At 44.7% G+C, this 15,447-nt stretch overlaps 1 protein-coding gene across 4 annotated transcripts in view; it reads right to left on the minus strand.

Moving 5' to 3' along the window:
* Positions 1-129: 129 nt before the first annotated feature.
* The window catches only part of APBB2 (amyloid beta precursor protein binding family B member 2), a 411,292-nt gene continuing 395,974 nt past the window's right edge, over positions 130-15,447 (minus strand). For all 4 annotated transcript variants that reach the window (XM_025385333.1, XM_025385334.1, XM_025385335.1 and 1 more), the window contains 5 exons: positions 15,244-15,331; positions 13,946-14,029; positions 11,696-11,811; positions 9,616-9,795; positions 130-4,083 (listed from right to left, as the gene is read on the minus strand). In XM_025385333.1, the coding sequence (XP_025241118.1) occupies positions 3,916-4,083; positions 9,616-9,795; positions 11,696-11,811; positions 13,946-14,029; positions 15,244-15,331 (636 nt within the window). In that variant the 3' untranslated portion in view covers positions 130-3,915. The remainder of the gene's footprint in view (positions 4,084-9,615; positions 9,796-11,695; positions 11,812-13,945; positions 14,030-15,243; positions 15,332-15,447) is intronic.

Raw genomic sequence — 15,447 nt, forward strand, 5'->3', positions numbered from 1 at the left:
CGCCCGCCCTTACTAAAGTGATTTCTAAGAAGTGTGAGGTAAGAATAATTTAAAAATAACTAGAGACACTAAATTTCTATTTCTATTCCTTGTATATGTGACTAAGATGCCAGATAAATGAGCCAAACGTTTTATGCAGCTAAATTTATTCTCACAACAAATTACATTTAAATATGTAAAAGTGGTCAACAGGAAAAGGGGCGTAAAGGAAAACAAAGCGTTTTCAGGGGAAGCAAGCTGCTCCAGAGGCCAGGGACTACTGCTCACGATTGACACGGTGTGAGTGAGTATCTTTGCCCTGAAGCTGAAATTAAACTTTCTACTGGCCATGCGGCACATGTTAGATGTGTATTAGGTTAAGCCTGGCCAACTAGAGAGCGAAGGGGCTTGTTAGTTAAATTGTGCTATCAGTTAGGAAAGTGCTTGTCATGTTGTGGCGAAATCTTGAGTTTGTGTTGCAATGCCTGGGACATGAACGGGCCATGAAAGTTCTGGGGCTTCCAGGCAATGGCCTTGTGTCAAGTCATCTTACAAGTGTCCATCTTGAAATCATAAAGTGGATTTAAAAAGAAGTAGCAGTGCCACAGTTTATCACCAAGAACTTATTTTAATGGAAATGGGTCTAGTGTCCCTTCATGCAACAAGACAGACGAACAAAAAACAATGGTCCTAATTAGCTATGAGTGATCTTATATCCAGGTGGAAACAAAGGGCATGTGGACATGTATATATCTCTTAGGTGAAATCACACATGTTGTGAAGGGTAGAAAAACGAAGCACCAAGCAGTGCTTTAGTCTGCAAAGGAAAGTTTTTAGCCATAGGCGTGTTGGCTAGTCATTCCCCTTGACACTGCGAAGGAGCAGATGTATGAGGTGGCAAGTCTGTGTCTATCTAGCTGCTTTTAAAAAATAAAAGGAACTTTAAGCATTTTGCCTTTTCTTCTACATATCCCAATAGAAATGTGACTATAAATCATTACAAAACCACTTTTTAGGCAATGTATAGTTCACTGAGATTACTTAGATCTGGATATACTGGGAGATAATATCCAGGAAAGATAATACATTAACACAATAATGCAGTATATTTCAGTAAAAATAGAATAAATAAAATAAAAATATTTTAAGCTGTATTTAACAGGTTAATTAAAAATATGGTAAGACATACAAGGCATCGTGAACATGGCTGCCTGTTTACCGAATCACAGATCTAAAGAATGCATAGATAGATAACTGAAGTGTCACTAAGATATCAGGTAAAACATTGGTATCCTTTCACAGACAAATACACACATACTTTCATACATACTTTTTGGCCATGGCAGAAAGTGTCTGAACATACTGTTTAACATAATTTTACAAAATTAATTTGCATTTACCATACAATGCCATTTTCAAAACAAAACATCTGCAGCAAAGTTTTCAATATGTTAAGTAAAGGCTATCATTCATCTTAATGCATCCTATAATTGCATATATAAATCAGTTTGCTACTTAAAGCTAGCTCAGAATTCTTGATCTTGAAAACAAGCAAATGTATGCCTTAAAAAATGAAGAGGGAGTTCTGGTAGAGATTTCCAATATAAAAGTGGGTAATTTGTTTAGAATTTTGAAATTTATCACACTAAAACGTTTCACTACAGAGACCATGATGAAAGATCACTGTAAATGATTTCTGAACAGCTTTTCAAAGGGCACGGCAAGGATTTTCTTAATGCAGTGATTTCTTATGATATCATTGGTTACTTCAGATCAGTAGTATTGGTGAAAAGTAGATTGCATTTCTAAAGTAGCATAGTTTTGTCATAACATTAGGGTGCTAAGACAATTCCAGTCCCCCTGCCCCCCACCCCTCATGAATTCTGAAGGAATGGCTGGTAGAAAAGCCACCCACTCATTCCATCATGATCTCTGGTGGCTAAGTACCATGAGTTAGGAATGTCTCTACCACAAGTAGCGTCTGGAAAAGCTCGTAGATGGAACAGGCTGTGAATGTAGAATCCTGTCCTCTACCACACGTTTGAGGCACACTGTAGGAAAACAGTCCTGGACTTAGAGAAGGCAATGGCATCATCATTAATACCACTGCGTAAGGAATTTGGACATCTTTCTCCCACTCATATAGGGAATTCTAAGATTGCCTGACAATAGATCTTTCCATACCTGCTCTTCTTAGTATATGCCGAGTCGTTCTGGAACGGCTCTTCCTGACAGATATGGAGGCAGCATAACACAGCAAGTATGGGCGTCGGGAGCCGTGGGTCCTAGTCCTGGTTATCTCATGAACTTTGGTGAGATCTTAGGCCAGTGGGTTTAGCCTCTTGGTACTTCATATTTTTACTTCTAAAGTGTATTTAGTACCTTCTCTACCTTGTAAGGCTCAAATGTGATAAAAATGTGGAAATCATTTAGACAAGTACATAGCAGTGCATAAACATAAAGCATTACTTTTATAATTGGATGTTGTAAATGTTAATTTTAACATTAAAAAGAAGTAAACAAGACTAATATTGAGACTGATCACCTTAGCAACTTCCTTTTAAAACGACAATGTCAACAAGAGTCTAAATCTGTATGTCTTTACAGCTAAGTTTCTCATCTACATAAAAAGGAGCAGGAAAATGCTATTTTTGGGAAACTTGTGAAATAGTCCATTATTTCTATGTAGACTTTGCTCAGATATGAAAATTTCAAATCTTCAAAGTAAAAATGGAAAAAATATAAATTTAAAAATGTATCTAGTTGAGTCCAACAAATTCTAATATTAAATACATAAATTCAAGGAAAGGTTCAACCTAATGTAATTTGTTGCCATGGACAATAACTGATGGACAGACAGCTTTCTGGGCAAAAAGCATCAGAGGGGGACTGAGCTGGATGCAGAATTCCAGCAGAACCTTTACCTCTAGCACATGGACTAGCAAAAATAACATGGTGGTAGAAATCGAAAATGATCGTGCATGATGGAAATATCAATGATATTTCCTCAACTTCAAATTGCATATCAGCTAGTTCTCAAACTAAGAATGAAAGGCTGATGAGGAGTATTTCATCTTAATGTTTATGTAGAGAATGGCCATAGTGAACTATAATTCTCTAGCTGCACCGTACAATATAAGGCAGAAGTTTGAAATATGTCCCACCCAAAATGCATTATGATTTTATTAATCTCTTTTAAAAATAATCAGTTTGAAAACCATCTGAAAAGAAAAGCTATGTTTTGTTCGATTTTAATTCCTCAAATTTAGTTTTTCATCAATTTTGAAGTTTCACTTTTTCCAACATCCCACAAACAGCTGTAGACATGAAATGGTGTCCATGTGTCAAAGAGCTTGTCAAGGAAAGCTGCCAGTTGGTTTCTATACTGATGCCAACAGCCAATTTTGTCAACCAACAGGTTCAATTTTATGAAAAATTAAAACACAAACTCGCCATCCTATTTTTACAGCAATTCAATGGTATCTGCTATGCAGTGCCTACTCCAATGTGGATAACAGGGCAAAGTGCAGTAGGACTTAAATGTTGCTTGTGACAGATCCAGCCAAGAAGACAGTGAAACTAACTCACGCATCATTCACTCCAAGGACGCAGCATTAGTTCACTAGGAGGGGTGTGGCCACATTCTTCTCTCTGTATGTGTGAAGTTAAGTAATGTTCACAATATTTACAATAAGAAAAAGACCTTCCACTGCGCATGATGTAACTTACAGCAAAAAAAATTATTCATGCTTCTTTTCATATCACATGATGGTGGCAAGACGAGAGAACATGCTTGTCTAACACTGCTTGGTTAAGGGTAAATTCTCTGAAGACAAAGCATCAGCAACTGGATGGAAGGTCAGATGGCAGAGTTCATTTTCTTTAGTGTAGCTAGTCAATTTTCAGGTAAATAGCCGAGTCTTTTCCCATGTGCAGCTATGGCGTTTCGGTGACAGGGCGTTTCTGTTTCAAAGTGTCAATGAGGGATAAGACCCCTCGTTTTACATTGGTTGTGACTCTTCTGGTCACTGAGTCCGCTGGCGGTGGAGGTGGTCGAACTTTCTGAGAAGGCGGCCTGGCTACCAAGCACTTCTGATATCGTAACTGAAATAAAACAAAACGTGTTTTAAGGTAATTAATGACATATTATTTCTTCTTCTTTAATATGACTTTAAGTCATCACCCATACATTGACTCCCAAAGGTTAATGACCTAGTTCCTAAACATAAATCGAAGAGTTATTTTTTTCTATATGTGAGTGCTTTAAATTCTCCTAAAATATTAGGCTCAACAAAGGGGTTTTGGCTTTTGCCACCCTTTCCTTCCATCCATTTCCACTCTCCACATGTCCTCTATATTGACAGTCCGCAGTGAATACACCTCACAGTCAATGAGCTAATGAAACCAGAAAGCATTGGGAGAGAGTGTTACACTTTTCATCAGTGACATGCAGATCTAGGTGGGTACTCATGGCGCACTGACAGCACAGTAGAAAGGCATGGTTTGAATCTAAGGTCTATCACTTGTGAACCCCAGGCAAATTATTAAATCTTTCTCAGCCTCAGTTTCTTCAACTGTAAAATGGCTGAAGAAGGCACTGTTTAGAGAGGGTGTTATGATTACATAAGGAATGCTGGTAATGCTTGAGGAACGCCTGAAATAGGTCTACCAACACAGAGGGCATTCAAAAACGTTTGTTTCCTTCCCTATTTCCTGTTTTAATTAAAAAGATGAGGTATTAAGATTTCGGGATACATTTTACATACAAGTCTAAATCTTTATGGATTAATTTTTAAAAATCCATTAGCACTGGCACAAGGGATAATTCCTGTTTTTCAGAAATATAACAATGTAGTCCACCTGGTTTTGCATAATGGGAAGGTAAGTAATTCTTTAAGATTAGATAAAAAGTTAAAAGTTATCAAAAAAATTTTTTTTGTCATCCAAACATTTAAAAATACAGTTGACCTGACCAGTCATGGTGTTTCACTCCTGTAATCCCAGCACTTGGGGAGGCCAAGGGAGGCGGATCACTTGGGCCCAGGAGTTTGAGATCAGCCCGGGGGACATGGTGAAACCCTGTCTCTACAAAAAAATACAAAAATTAGCCAGGTGTGGTGGCACACGCCTGTGGTTCCAGCTACTTGGGAGGCTGAGGTGGGAGGACTGCTTCAGCCTGGGAGGTCAAAGCTGCAGTGAGCTGTGAGTGTGGCCACTTCTCTCCAGCCCGGGCGACGGAGTGAACCCTGTCTCAAAATAAACAAATAATGAAAATACAATACAGCTGATCTTTGAACAACAGAGTTTGAACTGTGCAGGTCCACTTATATGAGGATTTTTTTCAACCAAACACAGATTGAAAATAGTATTCCTGGTTTGCAAAACCCAATTATTCACAGGGCAGAGTTTCCCTATACGTGGGTTCTGCAGGACCTGAATATGCAGGATTCTGGTATACTCAGAGGTCCTAGAATCAATCCCCTATGTATATACCAAGGCAGGACTGTCATTCCATGGCTTTTTAAAAAAAAATCAACTTAAATATTAACAGGCTCTTTAGTAATGGAACAGGCTGATGTCCCTGTAAGAAGCAAGACTCTCGGGGAAGGATATGGTGCAGTGTTCTATCATACCTTTTAGGCCACAAAACAACCCCTTTCAAATCAATCATATGAAAAATGATGATCGATTACATGTCTCCTCTGTGTAAGGTATCTTACTAGGCCCACATCACAACTCAAACCACACACATCTAAAGCACGGATTTATACGTGGCAACCTGGGACTCTGGACTTGGAATTTCAAACCGTAGTCACACACATGCAGTGTGAATCAAAGCCGCACCTAAGTGTTGGATTTCATAAAGGATCCCTCTCTGTTCTATTCTAAATTTTGCCAAAATGTCTTCTGTTGGGCCTATACCACACAGCTGTAAAATATGCCTAAAAATTAAGTAGATTCAAAAGAATGTTAGTGTCAATAGATATTCACATGGTATAAATTCACATATGGATCTTTCACATGGAGAATCATGCAGATTTGAACCAAGAAGAAAGCCCCTGAGCCAGAAACACTGGATTCAGAGCGGGCGGGAGGGAAGAACAGTTTGATTTTACTAGTATGCCTTACACTAGATTGGCTGAGCTGTGTCCACTCGTTGCAGTGATACAATTAAAATAGGAAGCAAATGAGTAAAAGTTGTTTCCAAGAGGGAAAATGAATCTGAGAATCAGAAAACCAGCTGTAGCCAAGAGATAAAGCTCATTGTCGTTATCACTTAAAACGTATAATTAAGTCTGAAAGCCATTCATTTTATGACTAAAACCATCTGCTATCATTTGTTGCAACTTCATAAAATACCAAAATAGTCGTCATCCATTTTCGCTTGGCTGAAATCTCCCATTTTCTATTTTCTTCACAGATCTCCTTTATCTCATCAACTCCCTGCACCTGGTCAGCGGGTTCACCTGACTCCTCTACTGTCCCTGCTCCCCTGAACCCCAGCCCTGCTCCTGCATATTCAGAGTGTCTGAGTTAGAATCCTGGCCCCACAGTTCTTGGGGGAAGTTAGCCAGTCTCACAGAGGATGGTGTAAGTGTGACACCAGATAACAAGCGTCTAACGCCAGCCTTCCCTTCTCCCTCCTTCCTGCTCTGTTTCAAATGATAAAGGTCAAGTGGCTCTTTTCTGTGCCCCACCTTTGCCATCTGCTCTCCCACCTCATCCTTTTAACATTTTTGTTAGACATAGGGCCGTTCTATGTTGCCCAGGCTGGACCTGGGCTCAAGGGGTCCTCTCACCTCAGCCTCCCGAGTAGCTGGAATTACAGGTGCAAACTTTCCCTTCATTCATAACCTCACAATATGCTGTATGGGGGCATTGGGGGCGGTTAGAGAACTCCCTTCCCTTCCCTAAGCTCCACCCATTCTTGGTTCTCAGCATCTTCTGGACTATCCTAAAGTAAAAGGCCTCTAACTAATTCAGAGGTGAAGTCCCTCCCCTTGGCTTTTTTTTTTTTTTTTTTTTTTGAGACAGGGTCTCACTTTTTCACCCAGGCGGAGGTGCAGTGGTGCAACCTCAGCTCACTGCAACCTCTGCCCCCAGGTTCAAGCAATCCGCCCACCTCAGCCTCCCTGAGTAACTGAGTTGACAGCTGCATGCCACCATACCCGGCTAATTTTTGTATTTTTTGGAAGAGATGGGTTTCACCATGTTGGCCAGTCTGGTCTCAACCTCCTGACCTCAAGTGATCCACCCGCCTCAGTCTCCCAAAGTATTGGGATTACAGGAGTGAGCTACTGCACCCAACCTCCTCGGTTCTTTATCTACCACCATTTTCCACAAAAGAAAACCTAGCTGGGCATGGTGGTGCTCCCCTGTCGTTCCAGGGAGGAGTTCAAGACCAATCTGGGGAATACAGCAAGACTCCATCTCTTAAAAAAAATATCGGGGAGGGGCAGGCCTCTCCTGTCCTGAAATAAACACATGAACAAACCCTCCAATGCTACCCGCCCTTCAAGCTCCCCCTCACTGGCAAACTTTGTAAGTTATCTGCTTTTAGGGCCTCCAGGTCTTTTTCTTCCCAGTTCTCAATCCAGCACAGTCTCATACTTATTTTTCTTGTTTATTTTTTTGAGACAGGGTCACGCTCTGTCACCCAGGCTGGACTGCAGTGGTGCCATCACAGGTCACTGCAGCCTTGATCTCCTGGGTTTGAGCCATGCTCCCACCTTAGCCTCCTCAGAAGCTGGGACTACAGGCATGTGGCACCGGCTGAAAGTGAAGATCCTCATACTTTTATTTACGGCACTTTCTACACTGTAACAGAGTTTGGGTTTCTGTGTCTCGCCCACTAAACCTGAGCTCTACGATGCAAGGATTGTATCTCAGTCACGCTGAACGCCCTAGATTCCAGCCCGCAAGTGTGAGGCTGAATTAAGTGAAGCACAGGGCTTCACATGCAGCAGTTCTCCCCCAACCAGGCAGCTCGGCGCCTCTCAAAGCCTCTGCTCCTGTTTGTTCCCAACGCTGCTCTCCTGGCGTGGACACCCCTCCTCTCTCCCACCTGCAGAAGGTAACTGGCCTCCTGCCTGATCGCCACCTCAGCCTTGTTCCTCCAACCTATCCTTTACTTTGTCGTCTTCTTTTTTTTGCTGGATACTCTTCTAAAATCTAAATACAGGCTGGGTGCGGTGGCTCACGCCTGTAATCCCAGCACTTTGGGAGGTTGAGGTGGGTGGATCACCTGAGGTCAGGAGTTTGAGACCAGCCTGGCCAACATGGTGAAGCCCTGTCTCTACTAAAAATATAAAAAATTAGTCGGGCGTGGTGGTGGGCGCTTGTCTTCCCAGCTACTTGGGAGGCTGAGGCAGGAGAATCACTTGAACCCAGGAGGCGAAGGTTGCAGTGAGCTGAGATCACACCACTGCACTCCAGCCTGGGCAACAAGAGCAAAACTTCATCTCAATAAATAAATAAATAATAAAATCTACATACAATCAATTCAATCCCCAGTTTAGCGATCCCTGCTGAAGAAAATCAGGCCTCCACACACCATCCTAAGCCCACCATGATCCGGACTGCACCTCCTTCCACTCGGGCCCAGCACCCAACCTGCTGCTAGAACACACCTGCCCATAGGCTCTGGTGCCCACACTCATACAGCACCCTCATTTTTTTCTGAGATGGGTTTCCCTCTTGTTGCCTAGGCTGGAGTACAATGGCATGATCTCGGCTCACTGCAGCCTCTGTCTCCCGGGTTCAAGTGATTCTCCTGCCTCAGCCTCCTGAGTAGCTGGGATTACAGGGATGCACCACCATGCTGGCTAATTTTGTATTTTTAGTAGAGACGGGGCTTCTACATTTGGTCAGGTTGGTCTCAAACTTCTGACCTCAAGTGATCCGCCTGCCTCAGCCTCCCAAAGTGCTGGGATTACAGGCGTGAGCCACTGCGCCCAGCCCAGTTCTCTCATTTTTATTTGCAGTGTCTGGCGTAAGAGAGGCACAAAGGACATATGATGGAGGAATAATGAGGTGTTCTTGTTTGTTTCCAAGTATCCATGTGGTGTAAAGAGCCCTGGCTTTGTCACCTGGCAGACTTGGGGCTGAATCCAGGCTCGGCTCTGTCACTGACAAGCCCTGGGGCCCATTCTCTAACTTTTCTGAGTCTCTATTTTCTCATAAATAAAATAGAACTAACAACTACCTAACTGAATTAATCGATATAAATAAAATGTATAAGAACAGTGTACAGAAACCAATCACTGGAAATAAAAGTCATTCAATGTATTGATTTTTAAAGTGCTGAATTGAATCCAAACAGTACCAACTCATGCATGACCAACATTTCACGTATGAAATTGATCTGGGATCAAGGATTGACAGTCGTCAAGCTGGTGGTTGTGAAGCTCGTTGGAGCCTCTATCTGGCCCACTTCTTTCAGGAGTCCTGGCCTTTTGAGATGTAATCTGTTTCTCATAACTGATTCTGGCCCTAGGAATGACAGCGTTATAAAGTAAAGCATTACTTTAGGGATAGGGTTTTTTCCATTTCCATGAGTGATTCCGCTCTAATGCATGGCATATTAGAGATGAGCAGAGGCGGGAGGGCTCAACAGCCTGTACCGGGATTACTCACCATGCAGGCGGCCTGCACGGCCTCAGACACGTTACCAGCATTAGGCTCGCACCAGAAAACGTGGCACTCAAAGCGCTGGTTCCCTGTGTCCATGATGAAGGCAAATGTGTGGACATCCTTCCCGACACCCATGAAGGACAGGAATCGCACACGACATTCCACTAAGACTTCCTCTTCATTCTGCAGGAGACATTATGCGGCATCCAGTCAGGAGGTGCCAGGATCAGGCTTAGAGTGGCAGCACATAGGAACTGGCATTCAGAAAGTATAGCCAGGCCAATTCAGAAAGGACCTGTGTTTTTCTCAAAAAGCGGAACCTTGCCAAACGTCTGAAGAGGCCATCACTGTGTGGCTACCCTGTTCCGGAGGTCATTCTTGCTCTGAACTGCACTGCTGTCATGGGCTGTGATGTGCGTCCCATTCTCCATTATTGCATGTGGCTGTGAGTTCACTGTCGGGAGGAGCAATGCCGTCTACACTTGTTACATCTAGCCCAATACAGGACACCCGGTGGCCCAAAACCCATTTGCCCAAGTAAACCCCCAGAGCACCAGAAAAAAGGGATTCACGGTGTCTTTCTTCGTCCAGTGATTCTTACCCAAACTAAACAACACATTGAATCACATTTCCATCTAAAACCATATAAAACAAAAAGCTGCCAAATCAACAAAAAGTTGTCAAATTGTTTTTTTCTTTTCTTTCTGGCAAACTGGTGTCCATCTGGGATCCATATGAGGCAGCTAAAGAAATGTTCAGAATTCTTTCTTTTTTTTTTTTTTTTTTGAGACGGAGTCTCGCTCTGTAGCCCAGGCTGGAGTGCAGTGGCCGGATCTCAGCTCACTGCAAGCTCCGCCTCCCGGGTTCACGCCATTCTCCGGCCTCAGCCTCCCGAGTAGCTGGGACTACAGGCGCCCGCCACCTCGCCCAGCTAGTTTTTTGTATTTCTTAGTAGAGACGGGGTTTCACCGTGTTAGCCAGGATGGTCTCGATCTCCTGACCTCGTGATCCACCCGTCTCGGCCTCCCAAAGTGCTGGGATTACAGGCTTGAGCCACCGCGCCCGGCCCAGAATTCTTTCTTATAGGGATGAACACTACATCCTTTGCAAGAACCATATGCAAGTTCTGAATTAATAAACACATCCAAAATGTTGACTTTTGGATCATTAACATCTTGACTTATTAAATATTCACTCTGGTGCCTTGGGAGTGTTTAATGAGCAAAGTACGCTAGTGTGAGAGGTCGGGAAGTTTTCTCAGGAGGAAGGAGGCTGTGGTGGAGATCTGGGTAAGGGTCAGGTAGGCAGAGGGTGGAGCATGGAGGGTGCAGTGCTTGCGATGACGCTGGGGTGGGGAAGGGCAGGACCTGCTTGAAGAGCGGAGGAGAGCTCAGCATGCCAGCTGGAGGCAGGCAACGCGCACCCTGCTCCTCTCTCCAGGGTGAACCGGGCGGCCGTGGAGCAGGCTGATGACTGGTGGTCTTTCCATGGTAGGTGCTTCACAGAGGCAGAATAGAGAAGTAGGCTCGAGTCTGGGCCAGGCTGCCTGGATTTGAGTCCTGATCCCATTGCTTCCAACTGTGTGAGGCTGGGCAAATGACTGAGCCTCTCTATGCTTCAATTTCTTCAACCACAAAACTGGGATAATTTGGGCTGAGGCTAATGTGGCCTCTCTCAAGACAGCCAGTAGCTCCTTCTGCTACCGAGAGAGTCACAGAGCTCTCCCGAATGGAAGCATCTTCTGCTTCCCAGCCCCAGATCACACAGCCCAGGCAACACTGGTGCCCTGAGAGTGAGTGGCTGCTAGCCTCACCCTGTCACCTCTAGCAAACAACTTGTCTCCGGGGCACATGAGGAAGACAGAATCAGGAGCACCAGAAGAGAAGTTTCTCAGACCACAGGAAAACAGAGGTACGCACAGATTTAGACCCAGACAAAGGGCCAAATCTTTCAAATGCAGGCCATCTTAATCAAGGACGCACAACTCCAGCCTTGACTATGTTCCTAAGTTCCACAGAAAACCACTGTATCTTATACTTACTGTAACCCAGACATGCCAATGCCATCGAAGATTCCTTCTCACCTTTTCACTGATGACAGTCACAGTGGCATCGGCCACATTCATGTTCACTGACAGCCAATCCTCCTTGTTGGATGAGGTCATGAGATTTTCTATGGCACTATTCAGAATGTCCATTCCTGGGGACAGAAAAGGATAATTTAAAGTGTCCTAAAGCCACTTACCACACTCAAATGTGGGCCCAAATCACCAATAACAGCTACACCCAGACTGATCTTTTTTAATAAAAGCCAGGACACTTCATTCTCATGTTTGCGCAACAGGAATGAAATACCAGCTTTTGGCTGGGCGTAGTGGCTCGTGCCTGTAATCTCAGCCCTTTCGGAGGCTGAGGCAGGATCATTCGAGGTCAGGAGTTCGAGACCAGCCTAGCCAACACAGTGAAACCCTGTCTCTACTAAAAATACAAAAATTAGCCGGACATGATTGCTTGAACCCAGGAGGCGGAGGTTGCAGTGAGCTGAGATCACACCACTGCACTCCAGCCTGGGCAAATGAGTGAGACTCTGTCAAAAAAAAAAAAAAAAAAAAAAAAAAGGAAAGAAAGAAAGACAGAAAGACAGAAAGACCAGCCTTTTCAGTAGGAAAGGAGAGTCAGGAAAAGCTCCAGGCACCTGGTGCTGACACGCTGGCTATATAAGCAGACCACGGCCCTTCAGCCTCTCCCCACCCTCGCCATCTCTCGGCTCCTTTACAGTGGATCCCCCCCTTCAGAGGGGCCCTTTTGCCGGCTGCTCCCAGTTTTTCTGGGGGATAGGGGTGGGAGTGACAACTTTCTGGAGGTATCATTCACACGCAATTCACTCATGTAATGTGTACAATCCAGTGGATTTTAGTACATTCACAGAGTGCAACCATCACCATCATCAATTTTTTTTTGAGACAGGGTGTCGCTCTGTCACCCAGGCTGGAGTGCAGTGGTATGATCACGGCTCGCTGCAGCCTTGACCTCCCAGGCTCAGGTGATCTTCCCACCTCAGCCTCCGGAGTAGCTGGGAGTACAGGTACATGCCACCATGCCCAGCTAATTGTTTACATTTTTTTTTTTTTTTTTTTTGTAGAGATGAGGCTTTGCCATGTTGCCTGGGCTGGTCTTGAACTTTAAGCAATCCATCTGCCCTGGCTTCCCAACGTGCTGAGATTACAGGTGTGAGCCACCATGCTGGACCTACCGTAATCAATTTGAGAACATTTCATCACCCCAAAGAGAAACCCCGTACCTGGCAGGGGTCATTCTCCATTTCCCCCCGCCTCCCAGCCTCTAGCCCAAGGCAACCCTTACCTACTTTGACTCTAGAGATCTGCCTATTGTGGACGTTTCGTATGAACGGAATCACACAGTACGCAGTCTTTTGGGACTGACTTCTCTCATAGCATATTTTCAGGCTTCATCCATATATGCTATAGCACACTTCAGTCCTTCACTCCTTTGTATCACCAAATAAAACTCCACTGTATGGAAGTATCGCCTGTTATTTATCTAACTGTCAGTGGATTTGTCAGGACATTTGGGTGGTTTCGCTTTTTGACTCTCATCAATAATTCTGCTGTGAACATTTGCATACACGTTTTTGTTCATTTCTCTTGGGTCTATGCCTAGGAACTGAGCTGCTGGTTCTAAGGTAACTATGTTTCACCTTCTGAAGAATGCCAGACTGTTTTCCAAAGCAGCTGCAGCATCTTACAGCCCCCCGGCAGTGTATGCGGCTTGCGATTTCTCCACAGCCTTTTTTAACCCTGGTGAAGGCTCCATCTCCCAGTCTCCTTTTGGCTTGGTATAGCCCAGCAACTACATTCTGCCACCGGCAAGTGAGCTCAATGCTGTGTGTGCCACTACTGTGTCACTCCTTGACAGCATGAAGCCTCTGCAGCCCTCTCTCCTGGCCCGCCAGCTGACGAGACACGAAGCAGGTGCCCCGGCCTCAGAGATGGAGGCCTCGTTTCACAGCAGCAGAGCTCTTCCACAGCCCTGGGTCACACAGCTCTAGACTTCTGGGCACACAAGAAATCCATGTCTGTATTGCTAAAGTGCTGTACGCTGGGGATGGCAGGTCAAAGCAGCAGGGCCTGTCCCTCTACTGATCTTTTGATCGGGACCGTTTATGTTCTCTGGCAGGTGACAGGGTGACAGCTTGATTCAAGACAAGGCACGAGAGTAAACAGCCGACCTCACCCTCCTTGGAGGGAGGGCGAACGCCTCCTGTGAGCTCCCGCACACTTGCAAAGTGGAAAGACAATAAATGTTTCACATACCGACTGGTTTGTCTACAGGTAGCATGCCCAGGTACTGCACGTGGAACTTCTGGACCAGCTCAGTCTTTGGTGTTGGAAAATCTACTATAGGGAACAAAAGCAACACATCTTTCTCAGTGGTTCCAACACACATGTACACAAGAGCCGTAGCTCTGCATCATCAGAATGCGCAGGACACCCCCTGTGCCATAACGCCCTATGTTTCTGGATGGAAATGTAGCAACTTTCTACAAGAGCAGCATTACTCCACATAGTGGGGCTCTGTCAAAATCCTGTTCAACTTTCAAGACAGGAATGCATTTGAAAGCAGGAGGTGGCATCTCTGTGTTAAAGCTGCTACCGTCTCTTTGATGTATATTACGTAGCAGCTTTTGGTGTCCTATTTAATTAGGTGTGGTTGATGCCCACAGAAAATGCAATCTCAAAGGGCACAACCAGAGACACAGGAAAATAACTGAGTTCCCTCAGTACTCAACCCATGTTTTCTTTTTCTTTTTTTTTTAGAGACAGAGTCTTGTTCTGCTGTCCAGGCTGGAGTGCAGTGGTGCGGTCTCGGCTCACTGCAACCTTCACCTTCAACCTTCATCACCTGAGAATTGCTGGGTTCTAGCAATTCTCCTGCCTCAGCCTCCCGAGTAGCTGGGACTACAGGTGCACGCCGCCACACCCGGCTAAGTTTTTGCATTTTGGTACAGACGGGGTTTCACCGTGTTGCAGAGGCTGGTCTCGAACTCCTAAGCTAGGGCAATCCACCCGCCTCAGCCTCCCAAAGTGCTGGGATTACAGGCATGAGCCACCACGCCTGGCCCATGTTTTCTGTTTTTAAGATTAGTCAAGTATAGTAGTGGGAAGGGGAGAAAGAGGAGGACAAGGAGGTTGATCTGTAACTGGCTGAACCATCAATTGAGGTAACTCACTACCTTCAGACCAGCCCAACCCACGTGTTTTTAAACTAGCTGGGGTTCTTACCCCAGGTTGCACATGAGTTATAATAGGAAGACAGTATTCTTAGAACAAAGAACATAAAATACAAAATAAAATGAAAACAAAGGCAAAAACTAAAGACAATATTCTTTAATCTTGTCCAGTAACAACAAAACTCATTCTGGCTTTGTGCCTAACCCTAGTGATGCAAAATCAACTCTGAGCCTCTGTGGGGCCCAGCGTGCAGGCTCAAACCGTGCTGAGCTGAATGTGCTCTTTAAGGAGACTGGAAATGCCAGAGAACCATGTGAGAGCCTTCAGTCCTGGACCGGGGCACAGGGCCACAATGAGGACAGGAGGTGCCGCTGACTTACCTTGCAAAGGGACGTCGAGGTTCGCATTGGCCCTTTCCTGTAAGGAGCTGCAGGCCAGGGCTTTGGCATTCTTCCGTTCAGCCATAATCTAAGGGGGAAAAAGCACAGCTTTGGAGTGTGGGTTCAAGCCCCCATGTCTTCAGTTATTCCAGCCCGTAAAGTGTCTAGGTTGATTTCACTTCCAAGTTAGATGAGCTTTAGTCT

Source organism: Theropithecus gelada, chromosome 5 (genome assembly GCF_003255815.1).
Source record: "Theropithecus gelada isolate Dixy chromosome 5, Tgel_1.0, whole genome shotgun sequence".
Classification (NCBI taxonomy): domain Eukaryota; kingdom Metazoa; phylum Chordata; class Mammalia; order Primates; family Cercopithecidae; genus Theropithecus; species Theropithecus gelada.